The sequence below is a fragment of the Agrilus planipennis genome, unplaced genomic scaffold (assembly GCF_000699045.2).
Source record: "Agrilus planipennis isolate EAB-ADULT unplaced genomic scaffold, Apla_2.0 scaffold78, whole genome shotgun sequence".
NCBI classification, from domain to species: domain Eukaryota; kingdom Metazoa; phylum Arthropoda; class Insecta; order Coleoptera; family Buprestidae; genus Agrilus; species Agrilus planipennis.
The window spans coordinates 245,605-267,995 of NW_020438928.1; the positions used below are offsets into that span (position 1 = coordinate 245,605).

At 33.0% G+C, this 22,391-nt stretch overlaps 3 protein-coding genes across 3 annotated transcripts in view; 1 reads left to right on the forward strand and 2 right to left on the reverse strand.

Moving 5' to 3' along the window:
- Window positions 1-5,176, reverse strand: part of LOC108733691 (ATP-dependent 6-phosphofructokinase-like) — a 16,767-nt gene extending 11,591 nt beyond the window's left edge. The window contains exon 1 of the mRNA XM_018464966.1: window positions 5,003-5,176. Coding sequence (XP_018320468.1) covers window positions 5,003-5,176 — 174 coding nt within the window. The remainder of the gene's footprint in view (window positions 1-5,002) is intronic.
- LOC108733741 (CD63 antigen-like) overlaps window positions 5,147-22,391 on the forward strand; it is a 200,624-nt gene continuing 183,379 nt past the window's right edge. Inside the window, exon 1 of the mRNA XM_018465034.2 lies at window positions 5,147-5,412. The gene's annotated coding sequence lies outside the window, so the exon portion shown is untranslated. The remainder of the gene's footprint in view (window positions 5,413-22,391) is intronic.
- Window positions 6,810-22,391, reverse strand: part of LOC108733740 (pseudouridine-5'-phosphate glycosidase) — a 213,030-nt gene continuing 197,448 nt past the window's right edge. Inside the window, exons 7-8 of the mRNA XM_018465032.2 lie at window positions 7,389-7,679; window positions 6,810-7,060 (exon numbers count right to left, since the gene is read on the reverse strand). Coding sequence (XP_018320534.1) covers window positions 6,938-7,060; window positions 7,389-7,679 — 414 coding nt within the window. The 3' untranslated portion in view covers window positions 6,810-6,937. The remainder of the gene's footprint in view (window positions 7,061-7,388; window positions 7,680-22,391) is intronic.

Here is a 22,391-nt window from a genome sequence, read left to right on the forward strand (position 1 = left end):
TCTAACCTTTTCTACCCACGATATCCTCATCATCCGCCTATAACACCACATTTCGAACGCTTCTAACCTTTTCTTTTCCGCCGCGCCCACCATCCATGTTTCGCACCCGTACAATGCCGTGCTCGATTACTATTTATGTTTGCCGGTTTTAACTTTGATTATTTAAATTTAGAATCGTATTATGGAGGCAGATTTAATAAATACTTATAGGAAAAATCTTATAATTTTGACATTCATCACTTAAATAATCACTCATCTCGCAAGAATTAATAAAATTAGTATAGTATTGTTTTGTTATTGTATTCGAAGATAACCACTTTGGGATCTAATTGTAGGTACATCTGAATTTTTAAATAAAATTTTTGTGAAGTTTGTGGCGATTTTATTTTTATTTTTTGGAACTTATAGATTATTGCATCTTTTTATTATTAACTAAATATGGATTTTTAATTATTCTTAGGGTTTCGTACCTTAAAAATCCCCTATAAAAACACTTTCATAAATGACTGGCAAATTAATCATCTATTTCAAATTTCATTTCGTAGTGTATTTATCAATTCATCTCTTTTGTGGCAATTAACAATATTTAATAAAATTTGAAGTAGAGGCAAACTAAAGTATCTGTCTCTGCTGCCACCATATTTTTTTAAATTTTATATATTTTGTTGGGGCATTTTATGAGGAATTACTTTAAAAGATATTCTGAAAAAAGTGCGACATTAGGGTATTCTTCCGCCATTATTTCTAAAACTAGTGGATTTAAAATTTAAAGGAAATACATAACTGTACATAATTTGTATAGGAAAATTATAATAGGTACATTATTTCTATATTTGTAGCAATTAATTTTACAGTATTATCAATAGATACATTATTATGCAAAACTTCTGTCTACAGACACCTAATAAAGTATTAGATGAGCTTTTAATCACCATATACTCATTTAAGTATTATTAATTAACTCGAAAGTAGAAATGCTTACCACAATTTTTAACTTGCTTTTTTTTATTTCGCTAAATGAGTTAGAAATATAATAACAACTTCGACATTTTTATGGTATAGGTGTATGACAGTTAACTTCGGCTGGTGTTAAATAAAGAGTTTATTGTATTTTATCCAATGTTTCGGTCAACATCATTTTTTGGAAGTGACCGGGGAAATCAAGTGGTAATGACGGACTCCTGGGAAACTTGAGTAAACTGCCGTAGATTGGAAAAAGATACGTGACCTCAAATACTGTTGGCTGTCCTTCAAGTTCTCTCCCAACAAAAAGGACTTCAATAACTCCTTTCTTTTATTTATTCGGTTCTTACACAAGAGTGAAGTTAAATATTACGTTGCTTTTTATTATCTGATCTGATTCTTTATTTTCGAAGGATAATATGTTTAACTGTTTTCACAGTCCTTGTTTCTACAGTATTTTGAAGGTTAAAGCAAATATTACGTAGAAATCAAACCCAAATCGGGGTTAAAGGACAATTTAATATCGCTAACAACACCTCCGTTTCATCTGTAACGATTGGGCTTCCTCAGGGTTGATTGTTAATTTATTCTTTGTTTGTAGAGGTTTCTGATGAGGAAATGGTACCTACCTACATATGAGGTGTGGCAATTAAGTTCCGGGATTTAGTAATAAATCACAAGTGAATTAATTTCTTCTGAATACATTATTATCGCCTTTCACAGTATTTTTTATAAAAGTATAACTGATCATAAGGAGCAACTTGAAAATTAATCCATATTCTAATTTGCGACGTTTCGTCAATTCTTTACTGTTAATCTCTTCAGGCACAAACAAATGGATTACATGCTGTCAATATTATATAATTAAGCGTGTTAATTTTCAAGTTGCTCCCTACAATCAGTTATGCTTTTAATACAAATAATCATTAATAAAAGTATATAGGTTTTCACAGCCGGCGTCATCTAAACTATTATAGTCTTCCGGGCTTTGGGGCCGTGCTCTAGAGGCTGGTTTATTGCTGCCTAACGTTTCCTCAATGGCTGAGAAGAACACTTCCAGATAGAAATCTACTCCACCGTCCTCAATACCTCTGAAGATGTCAACCACAGCCGTTACACGAAACGTTAGGTAACAACAAATCAACCTCTAGAGCTTTAGATTACGGCCTCAAAGCCCGGAAGACTATAATAGTTTAAAATATCAACAATTTTTAGTCCCTCATGGTAGTCACCTTCCTTTAAACCGTCTACCACACCCAGGGTCCACCATCCACAATTGACACCCTCGAATTTTCAAATTAATGGATGGCGAGTATAAAAGTGCTTTCCTTTTGTCAAAAGTAATTCGACCATGAGCTATTATTTCTTTCATATCATCATCATAAGATCGTCAGTCCTAAGACTGTTTGGACACGCACCTCCACACTTTCCTATCTTGAGCTAATCTTCACATTTCCCTAAAATTAGAACATCCCACATCCTTAATTATTTGTGAACAGTCATCTAATCTAAGTCTACCTCGACTCCACTTAACGCCTGTTTCTGCCTCTAATATGTTTCAGACTAGACCTTCATGCATAAGAAGGTGTCCTACTAACCTATCTCGGCTATTTCTTATTGACTTCAATAGAGTCCTCTGTTCTCCTATTCTTTCTAATACCTCTTCATTTCTAACCTTCTCTATCCACGTTATCCTCATCATTCGCCTATAACACCACATTTCAAACGCTTTTAACCTTTTCTTTTCCGCCGCGCCCACCGTTTATGTTTCGCACCCGTACAGCGACGCGCTCCAATCATACACCTTTTATCAATCTTTTTCGAATTTAAAAATTAATCGTTCACGAGAATAGAAGTTACTTCTTTTTATTGACCGTGCGCTATCTTCTGCTTTATATCTCTACTACATATCCTGAGCCATCTTACAATTTTGTACACACAGGAGTATAGAAAAGGACGCAGGATACCTTTTATCCCAAAAAGAATACTGTTCCCGAAGGATAGAAAAAATTTATTTTATGTGGTCGCCGATCTTTGACGCGTATTTAGGACATCAATGCGAGTGAAGCCGAGGGTAAAAATTACTTTATTATTATTTATATTTTTATGACTCAAGAAGATATTTTATCATCTTTATATATATATATATATATCCTTAGTTTACTCAATTTTTGTAATAATAGATACATATAACAATAATGCATGAATCATTAATACTAGAAAAATTGGATACTATTAGATGACATTGTAATGTATAACCTTTGTTGTGTGAAACTCATGAATTCTGCATGAAATTCCCACAAAGTAATTTCCGCTATAAGGAAATGCGCCCGCGTGGAGGCCATGCGAAGCTTATTAGAACAGAAATGAGAGGACGATGGAAATAAGTTGGAGAATATTTTGATTGAAATAAAGTAATTTTAAAATAGAAACTGAAAAACTACTGAACACGATTAAATTTTGAGGTTTCTGAGTGACAAAACGGAACTATTCATAAGAATACTAAAAAGAAAATTATTTCGATGCAACTATCACGATGTGATTTTTCGACAAATGATTTGGATATTTAATAAATGATTAATAAGAATGAAAAATGTTTCTCTTATAGTATATAGCAAAAAGAAGGAGAAACCTTCTCGATATTTATTATATGTAAATTCCTTTTCAAGATAAGAAATTCGAATGCACTTTTCTTGGCAAAAAGAGCACAGCGACTGTGCAAGAGAAATGTAAATTCTCCGTTCTCTTGTGACCAATACTTGCTATGTTTCTCATATCCCTCCTGCTCCGTGATTTATAGCGTGCCATTCATATTTCTCAAAATATTGCTTTTTATTTACGAAATCAAGTAAACAACTTCTGCTATATATTTCCATACGTACAGTAGGTATATAGATACATTTCTGCGATTGAGATTTACAAAATATTTATGTTAACAATATGATTAGTTATTTTTGAAAAAAGGAAAAGTCAAATTCTAATAAAACTAATGTTCGTTCGTTTGTTATCAAAGGATTATCATTTCAAAAAATAATTTGATGTAGAAATATAAAATTTAACGCAAAAATATTTATGAGAAATTTTAGGGGTGGGGGCGAGGAGCGGGCTGCATGGGTATTCCAATTTATTTATTTATTTTAGTTTTAACTATTTTGAGGGGTATTGTCTGAAGTCAGTAAGTATCATATGACTGCAGATAAAAATTTGTGTTCCAGTTACATTTTGCAACGAATTTTCTAGTATAATATTTATTTATACAGATTCCGATATACAAACATAAGAAATTTATTAAAATCGAAACCATAATCTGTTATATACAGTCATTGTTGGCTAGCATGATTTATGGGTTGGGGATGTCAGCTTTCGGTATCGCCTGCTGAATTACTTCATGACAATACCTCTCCTATTTCTAGAACTATTGGCAATAAAATTGAGAAAAAAGGAATAGGGCTTCTGGAAACAGCTATGAAGATCAGAGCCCCTCACCAAACAATTTTGAACACCTTAGCTCTTACTTGGTGTGTCCTAGTCATTGAGGCTCCAATTTCATTTTTAAATCTAAGGACTTCGAATTACCAGTTAGATAGTTAGATTCAAAGCCCTAAGCATTTAGAAAGTGCTTCATGCACTTTGATAGAGCTTAAATTACAAATTATGAAGCACTTTTATGAAATAATTCGTTTACCAAGCCCCCGTTACTTACTGGTTCATTAGGGCTTGAATTACAGTGCTTCTAAGCCCTGAAAGGATTGGAAGAACATTTCACAGTACAAGGTACTAAATCTCTGCCCAGTTCTTATGGAAATCACCAGAGCTTTACAGCTTTTGATAAACTCCGCCTATAAGTATAGTATGAAAGCTCTTTTTGATTTGTGTCTTATATTAAAAAATATTATTAATAATATAGACATAGACACAATCGCAACATAAGAAACAATTTAGTGTTATTGGAAATGGTAATAAGTAGAGGAAAGGTACAAGTATTAAGCAGTGATGTACGAACAAGAACGGTAATTAAACTTTTAGACTACTATTGGACTTGGACGTCGACGTCGTGGTGTTCGTCGTCGTTGTTGTCGATTGCCGTCGTGACGCCGACGCGCAAGCGTCGGTATCGCTGACCCTCCACCGTCGAACGACAAAGCTTTCCGTTAGTGCCGCTTCCGTCTCGCAGGGAGTTCCCCGTCGGTTCGGTCGCATAAAGTAAAAGCATGTTCATAAACTGCTTCGACGTGCACCAGCACCTGGTGCGGCGACACTACGCGACCTCTGTCATTTGCGCGAATGTGCGAGTGCGATTCCTGACGAGTGTTTCACTTGTTACGAAACTTGATGTCGAAGACTATGTCTCGACCGTATTTACAACCAACTTGAACAACGTTGGTAGTTTTTAATAACATACAACGAAAGTCTAATTGAGAAGACATTCACAATTACGATTGGTTTTAGGTACAGTTGAACATTTTTTTTTTATTGCAATTTCAATCGGTTCAAAAATTAGGGAAATCACTAAATCAAGTAAATTTTAGTTATAAAAATGATTCGCAATGAATTCAACATATATACTGATTTCTTTGATTTGATCAGAGAAATAGTTTGATAAAAATAATTATGTGCAGTAAAAAACAAGTGAATTAGTATTCAATTAACAATATTTAGTGTACAATAATAATATATCAATGTGACGGCGTCGAAAATTAGGAAAAAAATTAGGAGAAATAGCATTTCATCAAATAAATGATTTTCACAAGGACTAAACTTTCAAAGTTTTTTAACTTAAAAATATTGACTTCTTCTGACTTTCCCGGAAACTTAGAAAACAGCCAGGTTTTTTGATAAAATTTTCCTTATCATAGTTTGGGAAACTATCCAGAAATGCATAACTACCTATAAATGGGAAAGTTATTTAACGAACGTTAATGGTATTGAGAATAATACGTGCTTAAAGAGAGAAAAATTTTTGAAAGTGGGATTTTCATAATTTTTCTGCTAGGTGTATTGAGCAGCAGATAATCGTATAAATAATAGTATTCCTTTTGAAGCTGCCTTCGTTTTTTAAATATTTCTAGTATTTTTTTAGGATTAACTATACAATATATTTCTTTGTATATCTCATATAGATTTAAGGAAAACGTTTTGTTGGTTATGAAGGAGTATCTAGTTTTAACTTTTAATCCAAACTTTTACAAGTACTTATATGAAACACAAAGGATTCAAATAATTGTGACAGTGAAGAACCTACTTCATCCGATAATGATGAAGGTATCGACGTACCTTACCCATAATTTAAATTCTTTTCCTGTCAGCGAATAATAGCCGCTGGAGCCTCCACTTATCCCCAGTTAACTGTCTGCAAATGGAATTGCTACATTTATGAGTATAAAAGTTGGGTAATAAACAGTGCCTCTATATGGCGTTATTCCTGTTATTAACGTGCGATTCTTGCCTTGCTTTCCGTAAACAGTAGACCATGCGTGTTTAATGGTAGACGTGCAAATTACATTCGTGTCAATAAAAACGACAGAGGAGAAATTAGCGAAATGCGTGCCCTTATACACTAAGTTTTATAATCTGTTTATTTGCAGTTACTGTGCGCATTCTACTTTATGTAATTTAACAAACACAAATAACATTACCGATTGTAAATGAACAAACAGGAGAGGAAAAACAGATTTTCCAACTCTGAATTTTATCACACCTCAATAAGGTTTAGCTTTGAGAAATATATAGTCTATTAACAGGAGCATTTATTAAACTTAAAAAAAGTATCATGTATATATGGTGTCTATATATTTTTATTAAGACAATACTGAAGTATTGCTTTTAATTATTAAATANTGGACTTTTTAATTCTAACTTACTAAAAATTATGTAATTTAATTAAATACTTGCTGTGGGCGTTACAAGTGCTCATAAAGCAAATCATGTTGTTTATGCTTTAGTTGTCTTAGAAAAATAATATAGTGCATAAATATTACTCACCAGGGATATTGTGCTTCTCAGCTAAATGTAAGAGGGTGGAAACTGTTTCTCTTGATAAATTTCCATCAAAAACGATCAATGGAGATTCCTTTATTATTTTTTCAGCGTCCAGTACCTAAAAATATAACCATATAACGTATTAGTTTACAAGAAAATTCTAGCTCAAACCAACTAGATAACGTATCACATATTTTAAAAGATAATAGGAGATAATCAAATAATTTCAACAGTGATTCAAAGTATAAATATGTATATATGTATTTGCATTATCATCATGAAGTAAAATTACTTACTTCTCAATATAGTACTTAATTAATATGTCCTTTAATAAATAATAAATATATCATGGATAAACACAGTAATTGTGTAAGTTTAAAGTGTAAGCGCGTAAATTATTTATAATTTTCATACAAAATGTTATTAAAATTCAAATTGAGACCTACCATTTTTGGAGTTATTAATTTATGTATGTCCCCATCTCCGAGAAGAAGTTTACATTCTCCATTATTGTCTAGAACTACAATAAACTGCGAGGTCCTTTGGTTTTTCAATTTAGGCACATACAACCGTGACTTTTTGCCAATGGAAGAAAGAAGGAAGTCTCCGCGATCATCATCGCCAACAGCAGATATGAATGTGGGAATTGTTCCTAGTTTCTCAAGAGCTTCGCATATATTTCTACCAACACCCCCCGCACTTATACGAAATTTTGCTTCCTGTGTTCTTCCATCTACCTATAGGAATAAATATCATATCAATAATCATGTAAATTATGACATTGTGACTCTAATAAGAGTATTAAAAATTCTTTATGCCTTATAAGGAAATACGCGCATACAATCTACATATTCATATATCTATAATATTCATTTTTATTTTATTTAAAATACTATATACTATACTATTTGTAAAATGCAAAATACATTTTTGCAGTTAAAAGTTTTGCTAGTATCACCGATCAAACACCGATCGCTATTGAAGGTAATAAAAACATAAAAATTCAACTGAAGAGAGCCCAAAAAATTCTAAACTACCTGGAAATGGATAATCTAAAATATTGGATCGATATTGTTTTCTGAGTTCAATGTTATGGTCCATCGAATTTTGAAGTTCCAAATTGATATCAAGCACCTGCCAAATCACCACTTATCGTACCTTTAGCAAGGAACTACGAAATGAATTACGAGAAAACAGCCCGCAAAATAATATCGAATTGATATATGCCAGTTGTGTATAACTGAAAACTACAAGATATTGTGGTGTGCTAATAAATGCGTATAATCCAAAATTCTTAGAAAACGATTCAAAAAACTTCACTTATTAGATGAACCCGATGCTAAAGAAACCATGGATTCCATTTCTTTATCTTATTACAATGTGTAAAACATCAGAAACAAAATGAGGTTGTAAATATTTTGATAGAAAATGATTGATGTTGATTTTGCATCAATAAAATTATTTGCAACCCTATTTTGGTTCTGATCTTTTACGGTAAACAAACTATTTTGGCATTAGTGTCTTTTTTCCAATTAAACCGGTGAGAAAGGCAAATAAGGAAGCATATAGAAGAATTATTTGTTGCTGAACTGAAGAAACTGTAACATAAAGACAGAAAAACTATACCTTAATCACTTCAAATAGAAAAATATAAATAATACTTAATCTTCGCAGCTTGTGATATACTGCAAACACTACTATTAGTCTGGAAAAACTCCAATATTTAAAAAATGAGCAAATGTAAATGTAGAAAATTAAATAGATACTACAAAAATGTATTTATTTGAAAAAAGTATTTTGAAAATACGTATTTTACATTTAGCATTTAAAATACAAAAAGGGAAATCTATTTTGTATTTTACATTTGCAATAACAAATCAAAAAAGTATTTGCATTTTGTATTTGAATACTTTTAAAAAACCATATTGCACATCTCTAAATATCGTCACCATGAGGTTGTCAGTCTTGGACATGCACCTGCATTCTTTTCTATCCTGAGCTTATTTTTGCATTTCCGTACGACTTGAACATCCCACATCCTTAACAATTTTTGAACAGTACCTAATCTAAACTATGTCTACCTCTATTCCTCTTAACTCCTATTTCTGTTTCTAATACGAGTATGTCTGTAACTTTTTTTGTTGAATGCTACTCGATCCTGCACCATCCTCTGTTTTACATATCTACTTTTGCTTCCATCCTGAATTATTTGACTTTGTAGATACTGAAAATCAGCGACCATTATAAAAGAAATATACTTAGTAAAACTATAATGAATCTCGCGGGTCGCAAAAGTACCCATGGAGGGCTGCGGGCTGGCTACCTCTTATCTAGATGCATGTTATGAAAGATTGAGGTACATATGTGGGCAGTCCAATAAATGTCCACTTCAAGCTACAAACATTATTGATCTGTCGTGTTTCGTTCACATTCCACTGTATTATATTACTAATTGGTCATACCTAGGTACTTACCTACCTACGTGTTAATGGGCGATTCATCGTTTTTTTGTGAAAACCTTTATATATTTTGGAGTGGATAAATTCAAAGATTATTTTTACAATCAAAGATTCGTTCATTAATACTCCTCTTCATTTAGTTTGGATAAGTGTGAATGAAAATGCTTTCGGCTTATACGACATAAGCATGAAATGCGATTGTTAAACAAGAACCACTTGTATATAAAGAGGACATGGGAAAGAGTAATTTTCGTACTTTTTGGGGAGCGCACTTGAGCCGCTGAAGATGACTTTAAAGAGCTTGACTTATTAAAAGCTTCTTGACTCGTTATTTTTATACAGAAACGACGAGGGAAATCGCCGTTTCTTTTGTATAGTTACTCTTCACAAAAACCCTTTATAACGAAGTCTTAGTATAATATAATGTGTAGTAGTCGTACTTATTATTATCTGCCTGTCCTTGAAAGTAACAAATATAAATGATTTATCAAAAACACCTCATTATTTTATCATTTTGGGAAAGGGTTTGAAATTGTGACTCATCAATCCTGAAACTATATTCGTTGTATACGTTTTAATGTAAAGAGGATAATATCTTATCGATCAAATATTTATAACAACCAAGCGTCTCATTGTCCAATTTCCGGAAATCCTTAACGGTTCCTTCATGAAATATTTATATGTAGATTTAAAAGTGATTTATGGTACCTAACTTCTTTCGAAATGTTACGAATGCGAGTGAATAAGGAAGTTTGTTTTTCAAGAAAAGTTTAAACGGATAGTATGGTTCCTTTTACTAACAACCACCATCGTGGCCTTTTTTTCCTGACTTTTGACAGATTATATAAATTGACATTTTCCTATAGTTGGGACGATCAAAATTGGCCCCAATAAAATTATACGTGAGAATGAACCTATCTCTTTTTTGTTTCCACTTGGGATTTTAATCATTTGCTGCGTTTTGAATACGCAATTGTTAAGTTAGGAAATGCTTCATGAGTAGTACTGACAAAGTGAAAAGAGATAACTGAATAACAATAAGGGGCGCAGCGGTTAGGGGTTGCTTAGGTACGCTAAAGATCAGGGTCGGCTTTATAACAACTTAGTTGGAATTAAATTTTTAAAAAAACGTCTTTGCTTTCCTAAATTCCTGAGAATGTTGAACTTGAAAGACCGCAGCTGGAAATTTGCTCAAGTTCTGCCTGTCTGCATCTCTTTCTGTTACACGTTCATTGGTGTAATATTATTCCTTTTTCTTTATTAATGTCCGCTGCAATTCCTACCTAACATCTCTTTTCTGTGCTCAAATTCTGCTTGTCTGCATCTCTTTCTGTTACACGTTCATTGGTGTAATATTATTCCTTTTTCTTTATTAATGTCCGCTGCAATTCCTACCTAACATTTCTTTTCTGTACTCAAATTCTTCTTGTCTGCATCTGTTTCTGTTACACGTTCATTGGTGTAATATTATTCCTTTTTCTTTATTAATGTCCGCTGCAATTCCTACCTGACATCTCTTTTCTGTGCTCAAATTCTGCTTGTCTGCGTCTCTTTCTGTTACACGTTCATTGGTGTAATATTATTCCTTTTACTTTATTAATGTCCGCTGCAATTCCCTTTTCTGTTTACGATATTCCCTACAACGTCTGTCGTAGGCGTTCTGTCAGCAACCGCTCTAGTCTAGTTAGTACGTCGAAAGAAGAAAGTAAATGTGACAGTTTTATTGCGGACTATGCCAATTCTGAACGTCCCAACTATACCAATAATTTGCTTTCTTTAGAATCACTAAATATTCATACATCGTCAGAAGTTTATTTGATACGTTGTAGGACCATCAATTTAATTAATATGTACTTTCGCATTTCATTTTAACTAAATTTATATCACAATTTAATATAATGCGTATCTAATTTCTTACATATAAGATAGTTTGATTGTAATTATTGAATTTTTCCCTTTAAAGGACTTACAGTCAACATTAAATAAAATGCTTAATAGTTCATAATAATTCAATTATTTTGTAATCAATTGTTCCAATTTATTTTGGTGGAATATTAGGTTTTGAAATACATACATTCTTTCGTTTTTTATCAATATCTCCAAATTATCTTGTACGTCACTAATTTTATTGAATTCTGAGTTCCATTACGACAAGAAAGGAACGAAAGCTTCAGTTTAAGTTCTTCGTGTTATAGAGCGTGCCTCCCGAGATAAAAATATTCAGTCTCTCAGAGTCTCTGAAAGCAAGACTCGAGTCTCCGTCTCTCATCGAGTCTCTCTGGTGTCGCTGAGAGAGACTGTCGAGAGACTGTTAAAAAAACTGTTTAGCGTTTCTGAACGAGAGACTCGAGTCGCTTATAGAGAGATCCTCACTTCGTATCCAGTTTCTGAACAAGAGATTCGAATCTCTCAATAAGTGGTGTCTCGATAGACATGGTTAAAATTTTCAAGTTCTACATATTTCAGAGATCCCAGTCTTTCTAGGAGAGACTCGAGTCTCTCAATTTTTCAGTTTTATTTATTCAGTGTCTCTGTGAGAGACTCGAATCTCTGAATTAAAAATTTTATCGTTCGAGTCTCTCATACAGAGACTGTGAGAGTTCCATAAAAACACTTAGGCAATAACTGAGAAACAGTGAAAGACTGTGAGAGACGCTCTCAGAGACGCTGAAAGACACTGAAAGACTCTGAGAGACTGAAAATTTTTGTTTAGGTCTGCTATACAATTTCCCGGATAACTTATAAAACAATAGTAATAGAATTTTAGACCTGGTGATTTTGACAAATTGAAAACGGAAGACTCGACAGTCCAACCCATCACTTTTGCAACTGAAGCGATTTTCTCCGTTTTCTTATTGTAAGTTTTCTGACAATTTAGCGATAAAGCAAAGTGCTTTGTATAAAATTTAAAAAGCCGTTAGATTAACATATTTAACGGGCCCGATCTTATTTTGCATGCCACTAGCAAGAATTTTGCCAGAGAGAAAAGTTGGAAGAATCGTCAAAAGGAAACCACTCACGAAAATTCATCCCATTATCAATGACGCGTCTAAAAAAGGGCGTTATGTCCCGACGGATTATCAGTTTTGTATCTTGACGACTTCGTCAGCTCGGTATATTATACCCACATTTTAATGGCGATAGGTAAAGGTAACATTAGTAACTTATAATTATGTTCTACTTAAATAAACTCAATCAATCAATCTATCAGCATCAAGGTTTTTGGGCGTTTAGCGTTTCTTTTTAAATGCAAGTATATCGCTGTTTAGTATATTGTAAATAAATATAGGTTCCATGATAAGCTACTTTATTAAATTAATTCTGATATCACTAAAAATTGGGAGAAATCAAATATGTTTTAAAAGATCTATAAAAATGTTAATTTTTCTTACTGTGTTCAGTGCCGAATCGTCACGATCAATGAAAAGAATTTAAAGATTTGATTTGTTAAAATGATGTGAAAGAGCAGGTGTGCATGATGAATCCTTATCGATCTCGAAAATAATAAATAAGTTAACCTTTTGCAGCGTTTTTATTCATTCATTCTTCCTGTTTACTAACCTGGGTAGATATCATGCAGTTTTGTGATTGGCTTTCTAAAAATTTTAATTTCAATCAAATAAAATTTATAACGAATCAAAATTTCTAGAATTGTTACTCACTTTGAGGGACTAACTTATTTTGAAATTTTAATTCACTAGGTGTATTTAATTACCAAGAGTTAGTTACCATTTGGATACTGGGATGGAAGAAAACGTAGTGTGGAATTACCAAATTACTATGATAAATATGTACTTATGTATTTTGTCTGTATGTTCTCATAAAATCTGAGATATCTGGATACGGTCTGATGCTGTTTTCGCGACCATGTAGAGCATTATCTCAGAGTTTTCTGTGTCAACATCATCAAATGTGATGAGGCAGGAAGATTTTTCTGAAAGTGGCCTTTAAACCAAACATCGCTTAACCAATTTTGACAATATTTTTGCTATTAAAAAGAATGAACTGGTAATAGGAAATGAGGAAACAGAATAAGAATATTAGAAACACTGACTTCAAAACTGAGTTCTTATTCACAGGAAGGATACTACAGGCATAACACTTAGAATACATACAGAGTTCTTTTTCAGGATTAAGGACATAAAACTGGATGACTGTTTGTTAGTATCACATAAAACATCGACCAAATATTCCACCTTGAAAGATATCTTTCTTGAGATAATAATATTCTCACAAACTGCAGAAGGACGTTACGTAAATTAAGTGCAAGAAAATGACCTTTCGAGGTCTCGCCCGCTTCCTATGCTTATAAGGATTATGTTCCCCTCATTAAATAACTAACGCTTTAATTACCGCTTTAGTTTCTGGTCATATAATGTTTCATTAAATAGTAAAATTAATTAATACAGACTTAGATGTGTTCATAGATCCTGCACAAGAAGATATGCGTATACGGTGATTAAAATACTAATTCTACTATAGCTTACAAATAATTCACTCTATATGTACTTATATAGGGCTATTAATTTATATAAAATCTAAAAACAAATGTGTAGTTTCTATATTTCGTGAGTTTTTTGCCTTACGTTTAATATTTATTGAGCATTTTGCTTTCTGAAAAAAAAAAATAAACGTGTAGGTAAATTAAAAATAATTATCCTATTAAAGCCCTGGTTCAAATTCAAGTTTGTCAAAGATTTATGGCAATTTTTTGGCCTTCGTAATGAAAAATATAAATTCTTTAAGCTTTGAAGGTGAAGTATATTCTCACACATGTAAGGTATGCTGAGGCTCAGCGTTTTCTCTTGTGCACGGAAGTGCTTCAAAGATTATAAATCATTCGTCAACCAGTGTGCTGTCATGAAATTTAATGCTTCATGCTTTTTATTTGGACTTGTTTCGGATTTTGCCATTTAAATCCCAGAAAATTATTTCCAGAGAAGTATCATCTGTAGATAAAATTGAAAAAAAACTTGGGTAATTTTTTACTGAATATACTGGAACCTTGATACTTGTTTCCGCAGTATTAACAATAACAGGAAATAATTAATTGATTTAACCGCTTCTTGATGAATACGTTTATTGACAAGGGTTTAATTAACAAAACTTCATTTGCCATTTGATCAATCATCAGCAATATTTTATTAAAATTTTCTATGTCGTTATATACGATGTAGATCTTTGTAACTCATCCCTATATCTTTAAGTGTATTTAACATCTTGTCTCATTTAACACTGTCAAAAAAATCTAAATCTTAAAATCCTATGTACGCGGTTTTTCCTTTTTCTATCGTTCTCTTTATTGTTGCCCGTACAGCTTCCGCGTTCCTCTATTTCCTGTAAACCCAAATTGATTTTCCCTTAATAGTTCTTCCGCCTTTTTTCTAACCTCCTCTGTACAATTCTAGTTAAGAATTTGACGCATGGAAAGTTAAGCTAATTGTTCTAAATGTCTCGCACCTATCGGCGCCTCTCCTTTTAGGTATGGTTACTACCACGTTCCGTTTATAATCCTCCAGGACTTTCCCTGTCTCGTAAATGTGACTAACTAGTTTAAACATGTGATCTCGAACGTTTTGTCCTGCATGTTTTAAAATTTCCGCAATCCATACCTGGTGCCTTATTATTCTTTAAGTTTTTGACGTGACAACGTCTTATAATTCGATGGAGCCGGTTGCACGCACGAAAAAACACGACTCATGCGGCGTTACCTCGCTCTGAGGCGTTCCATTTAAGGCTTGAAGTGCAAGCGAGAGCGCGGAAAGAGCGACAAAGAGGCACAATCGGCCTCTGCGTTCGGCAGCGTTCGACATCTGTCTCTCTCCTACTTGAGTGATCGATGCGTCCGCGTGGACAGCTGCTATACAATAATACATTTCCATTTACCTCCTTCTCTATATCCATACAAAATATCTATCAAACAAATAAAATTAAAATTTTCTTTTGAAAAATGAAACCATTCCATCAGTATTTTCTTATGACGTTGTCACGTTCAATTATCGTCAGTAAACCGACTTTACAGACAACCGATTTTTTAATGCTACATCGATAGATATGTTTCAAAAATGCACTAATGTTACAATTGTCTTTTGATTAATATGTTTATTTGGGTTTAAATAAATAATTTTTATTTGTTTGGAAAATGTGAACAATATAATTTAAAAATGTGATTATTTCATATTGGCAATCTAACGCAGACAGTTATAGCAACAATTTGAATATTTTCTTTCTTTAATACGACTATAAGACAAAAATAAAGCGTTATAAGCAACGGTACCGTTACATGCATTTAAAACAATCGCAGAAGTCCAATTAACTGAATTAAGTTAAAGTGAGATAAGGTACCGAAATAAGAATTATTAAGGAAGTATGCTGTATAATTATTAAAGTTAGGTGCTTACAGTTTTACTGCCGGAAATTCTATATGAAGTTCTATGTAGTTACAAAATAATCCCACTCGAAAAATACTTAGATACTTTTATTACCATTACTAGGTGAACCCGTCCAAATTTGAATGGAATGGCACCGTTATTGATGTGCATAGCACTCTATGCATTCTAATTGGGAAAGCCATTCCTACCTTAATCTAACCTAAATTAACCATATTATTAGCATAAGTATTAGGACATTATAATTTTATTGCAGGAAATTCAATTTGTAGTTATCTATGCAGTTAATTAAAATAATTCTACCAATTAAGTATTGAGATTGATTTGTTATTTTTTTTTTCATCCGAATAAAATTATAATTCATCTTTGTCTCTCTTAAAATAACTTCCTTAGGAAGCTACTTCAGAGCAGCTAGAACTTGGATACTACTATAGAATAGCCCTCACAGCTAGTTGGTTACAGTCATTTAAATGTTTTTGAGTGTCGAAATGACATCCCTTGGGGTGAGTTTTCAATCTCGGGAAGAGGAAAATGTCACAAGGGCTCAAGTTCGGCAAATAAGCAGGCTGAAAAAGTAAGAGGGATGTTTTTACTGAGCCAAAATACAATTATCGAAAATGTTGTGTGACAAGAAGCTTATTATTTGTTCTTAATGTTTGGTCTTACACGCATGATCCGTTTGTGATGTCATTCAAGAAACTCTCATGATTTTGATTTGTGACTTACTCATTCTTTTTTCATTTTTGGGCTTTGGGGAGCCTCTCTTCACTCATAATCATACTTTTCAAAAAACTAGGGACTATTTTTAATCGATTACATAAAAGTACCTTTCTTTCCTGACATCTTTTTGTCCCTGCGAAAGATTTTTTGGAACCACTTTTAAGCAGATTGGTCTCATTCCTAATTCATTGGTTAAAATTTCATGAACGATGGTGTGACTCAAATTAAACTGCTCCCCGATCATTCTGCGAGTTAACTGACGATCTGAACGAAAAAGATTTCGGATTTTGTCGACATTTTCACCGGTTCTTGAAGTTGAAGGTTTCCCACTGCGTGCCTCATCTTCCATGGACTCTCCTCCTTTCGAAGACGCCTAAAAACTATGTATACCTGTAGGTCCGCTCAAGTTTTGAAAACGTTTCCTTTGTACTGTGCCCAAGTTTGAAACTAAACCTGACAGGCAACTATAACCTGACCACCTAATTCACCAAAAGGATACTTATTATTATGCTTACAGTTTTATAAAAAACGTTGTAAGGATATTACATCCACCATTTTGTCAAGAGGTTATTATGCTTTCATAATGCACCTTCAGAATTTCATAGACGTTAAATGTTGAGTTGCTATTTATACAACTATCCTATCCTACCACTCAACCCGTTTCTTTTAAGGTTCGTATATGTATTAAGTACCCACCTCACAGCTATTCCATTGGAATGAGAAATTAAGGAATTACATTTTTTCTAAGTTCTAATTTGTCAGGAGTTTGAAATGTATGTCTCAATTTATTTTCATGTATCAATAGATACGTACTCATGTGATCTCTTTTTTCCCATTATATACATTTAAATACTCAGCCGAGTACAACACGGAAAGCTTTTACAGATTCAAACATTCAAAGCTGTTTCTCAATCGGATCGAAAGCCGATTTCCGAAGCGATGAGAAGGTAAATTCGATACCATACCGTTAACATCACTCCAAAATGTACTTACGTTGCAGGATAGGTACCTTTTGTGTTCGAAAGGACTTAATACCCTTACGTTTGGAAGGAATATTGATAATCATCATGTCATAGGACAACTTCACAAGCAATGTCTTATTTTCTGCGACGATATATTTCAAAATCCACACAAAGTAGTTTACAATTATTAAAAAGTTAACAGTCAAATAATATTCTCAGTAACGTCAGTAATAATAATAGCACTAATAACAAAGCTCCCACCAACTTCTGACAGATTTCGAACCTCATCATCTAAAATAGCGATCTTCCATTCTAGAAAATATTTTGAACTTCTTGCTTTATATTCCTTTGTTTCGAATATTTACTCACTTCAACAAATAGGATGAGAGAGTATTTCGCCATTAAGCAAGAAGAATTTGTCGTTCTTAAAGTAAAAAAGAGACAGTAGAATAAGCGGATAAAATCAGTGGAAATATCTAATAAGCGAGTTTACCTTCCTGTCCGTAGGTGTCTTCTCAGAATCTAGTCTCTGATAAAGCAGAAAGTTTTTATATTTCTTTTTTTTTCTTTCAGCGGCACGTGTCTTACCTTTAGAATTTAGACATTATCCGTACAACGCTTATGGGTGCAAATCTTTACGTGTTCATAATGAAGCAATCACTATTTTTTTGATTGTGTGAGCATATGGCATCACAACAGAATCCCAGCAGGATGGAGCTTAGCATATTAATTATGAACAAACTTAAACCTTCGGCTGTAGAAGCTCCTGTCTATTGTCGGTATACTTAATTGAATTCCCTTATGGAGGATTTTGACTATTAATTATTGGTGGTTCGGCTCATAAAATTACCTTGAAGACAGAGCTGTACCATAATCACGAGTACGTGATTTATTTGTGGAAAGTTTTGCAATTGGAAAATTCCTTTCAGTCTTCATTTAATATAACTACCTCAATTTTAGTTTTTAGAAGGAACTACCACACTCCCTGTTATCCTTCTTTTCAGGGAGAAGGCAATAGCAAATTATCCAAGCTTTTGTGTACTCTCCGTCGTTCGGACGATACAAGAAATTCAGAAACTCTTCCTTGTGAAACTACGTATTTTTACCTACATAATAGGCTACTAATCAATATTTTTTTAATAAGCATGCTAAGAAACGAAGACTTTAATCTTCTTTCTGCTTTACAAAAAAAGGTGTTACACTTCTGTGTAACTAGGTAATATCCAACTTCAAAAATAAATGAGTCTATTACTTAAAAAACTTTATTATACATTATTTTTCAAAATATTGTAATGTTCGTGGGTTTAATAAAATTAATTTCTAAGACTGATAACGACTAAAACTATTTATTTTCACTAATTATTAAAGAACTTAAAAACACTATTAAATTATTATTAGTTCCTTAGACCGCAATTCTCATTCTTAAAGTGTTTTCCATCAAGTGCTTCCTTAAGCGGCTTAAACATGTGGAAATCGTGTGGTAAAAGGTCAGGACTGTAGGAGAGGTGTTCAAGGGCAATCCAGTGTATTTGACCTAATTTTTGAGTGGTTTGAGGGCAGAAGGTTCAAGGGCAGAACGTTCCGGATAGGCAGGTGACGCCGGATGCAATCAGAACCTGGTCTAAAAGGTTACAGTATTAGACATGGTTTGTACGACGATCATAGAGAAGCCAGGCAGCACAATTCCTTCAAAATCCTGTTGAAAACTGACGCCATATCATCTTCCAAACCAATTAGCGAGCTTTGATTTCAGTTAGTCCTCGATCGACTCTTTTAAATCCTTTCTTAAACTCTACACAACAAAGTCTCTTTCTCTTCCATGAATGTGTTCTTTTCCTAAATTGTTCTCGTAGCCTCTAGCTCATCGTAAATTGACCGGCTTTTCCACAAGTCTCTTCTAGGAGACCCGCACTATTGCGTCTAATGCTACGAATGACTGCATGATCCCCTCTTTGCACTCATTGTCAAAGTCTCTCTTACGTTTTGGTCTCCCATCGTACGAGTGATGTTTTTTAAAGCAACTTTGGATAACCAATACTCGTAAAACCGAAATATACATTTTGATTTACGCCATATGCAGAGGCGGTTAACTTACAAATGGTCAATAAAAAAGTTGCATATTCAAGTAAACTTTCTGGTAAGCCACTGCACTGAACATTACGGCCATAATAAAAAAGTTTGAGTTACAAAAACTTTATCATACTGTATGTACTATATGTACCATTCAGTGTTGAAAGTTGGTCATGAAGATACTGCTGGTGAAATGCCTCTATAAAACCACCGACACTATCTATTTTATTGAAAAATCCTACAATATATTTGTTTATTACCTTTTATAGAAATCCGTATTTCAAAAGGAAAACGGAAACTCTTTCAGATAGGGGCGAGATTGGTAAAAAAAAAATTGGTAAATATGTGAGGGAGATGAAAGTGGAGTTAGAGCTAACATAAAAATTGGAGGCGAAAACCCGGAAGAAGTCGATATCTAGGAAATCAGATAACTCAGGATGAAAAACATAAAACAAATAGCATAGCTTCGAGAAAGATTTTAACCAAAAAGGAATCACTGTTGTGCTCGCGAACGGTTAATCTAGAAATTTGAAAAAATTTATTGAAAATGTATGTTTGGGTAACTATGTACAGCTGTATATGTGTATACAATACGAACGATTACCTAGAAGTGTTTGATACGCGTTATGGGCGAAGATAAAAATTTCGTGAACAGGAAAGCAGATGGTACCTATTGAAAAAAGAAAGAGACCAGAAGGCGATGCGGAAATTAATTTGGATAAGGAGAGACAAGACTGTCTGAAATTTAATGGGCTAATTAGAGATATACATAATTAAGAAAAAGAAAAAACTGTAAAGAAGGGAAGAAGAATACCTAAATTAGATTATTGTTCTCAAATAGTTTTCAGAAAATTAGAGACCAGCTAAGCCTTAGGACTGACGAACTCATGGTGATAATGATGAATTAAAATGTTAATTTTAATGTTTTTTTTAATTAGTTGATAGTGAGGCAATGGATAAATGTATATACCAGCTGTGCTGGAATATTATTTTGAGAATTGATGATGACCACAGTCCCATCAATATTTTTTAACGAAACTTTCAGGGTAGATTTGTAGTAATATAAGGTCAGTTTTGCCTAAAGAAATTTGCATACCATCACCTAAAACGGTCGCTAAGAGGCATCAAATGTTTTGAAAATTTTCATTATGGCATTTCAAATATTTTTTAAAGACGTTATTGATAGTTTTCATTACTTCCTTCTGAGCGAGTATTAAAACGTACTTTATACGGGTGTCAGAATGACGGTTTGTAAAAATTTCATTTCGCATACAATTCTCGATTCCGAGAAATGTTCGAAAATGAAGATGATTTACCACAAAATCCGGAGAATATGATTTTGTAAGACATCCCAAATAATCCAAATCGAGATATTGAAAAAATATATTTACAATTAAAAATTTATTATATAGTAATTATAAAAAATATACATAACAATTTTACTACTTCATTAGTTGCAAATGAATATTCGAACTTAATTTTTTTTCTCTCCTAATAAATGATTTTCATGGTGTCATATGAGTAAATGCCTCTCTATATTTTGGTTCATGGTGCTTAAAAACAGATTTTCATTTAAAATATTTTGAAAAAAATCCAAATTAAAATTTGTTGAAGTTAATTATTCACACCCCAATTGAGTGGATAACATAAAAGCATAGTTTTCATGCTCATTACACTGAGTTTCATCGGTTCCACTCGATATGCTGAAACCAACAAAGTTTTTCCAAATTTTCGAGCACCTGGTCGCTTTCCCGGATGTTGGTACGTAAACTCTTTAGCCAAAAATAAATATGAATGTGAATTGATTCAAAAATATTGGTGGAGAAGATGGTGAAATGTCTCACATCCATGATGCATAGAAAGATGAGTTTTTCCAACTTTACATAAAATTTTACGAATAGGTAATCAAAATATTCTAGCATATGTAGTACCTTTTGGTAAAACTATCAGGACATTTTCGCAACTGTATTTAACGTTAAATAATATACTTGATATCCCCGAACATTGTTTTTTTACAAAAATTGAAAACAATTACGTATTGTTTTAACGCATCAATAAAAACTTAGTCAGGTGTAGACACACATTCATTCACCATAGAATTTAAAGACCGCCTTAACGTTGAAAGTATGATAGTTATTCAGTACCAGTGACTTTGTGCACTGAAAATTCGAGTGACCGAACTGGCCCTGTCGAAATAAAATATTTCGCAGCAATATTTAGGTTTGCCAATACCTAGTGGAATTTTAATATATATCCAAAAGCAGCAAAATTGGTTACACTAATACATACACATGCAAAGCGACAAGGAGGAACGAAATTAACGATAAGATGGGATATGAATGTGGGTAAGGGCACTTATTACTACGCTATTGCTCCACTCTTAATCGTAATATATTTAAAGACGAAAAAGTACGCACAATTATGAAAGTAAAATCAACTTAAAATACAGATAAGTAAACCATTACGAATTACTTCTTTTCAAATTCAATGATGAGCGATGCTTCTCAAGTATGATCACCTATAATTATTTAACAATCGTACATTTATGATATTGTAAAGGTACAGCATAAATTTCTTAATTAAGTGCATGAAAGTCACACGTGTTCTCCCCTAGATTATGTCATAAAAATCACCGAATGAAGGAGTGCTTTTGTGAATATAGCTACGTATGATTTTAGGCTTGGTATGGGCTTTAGGCTTCGCCCAAAGCTCTTATTTAATGTGTTTTAATGTTTGAAGGCCCAATTATATTTTAAAATCCAAAGTTTTTGAATTATCAATTACTTCAAAGGTAATTAATTAGATTCAAATCCTTAGGCGCTGCATCAGTTTACTCAAAACGTGAATGC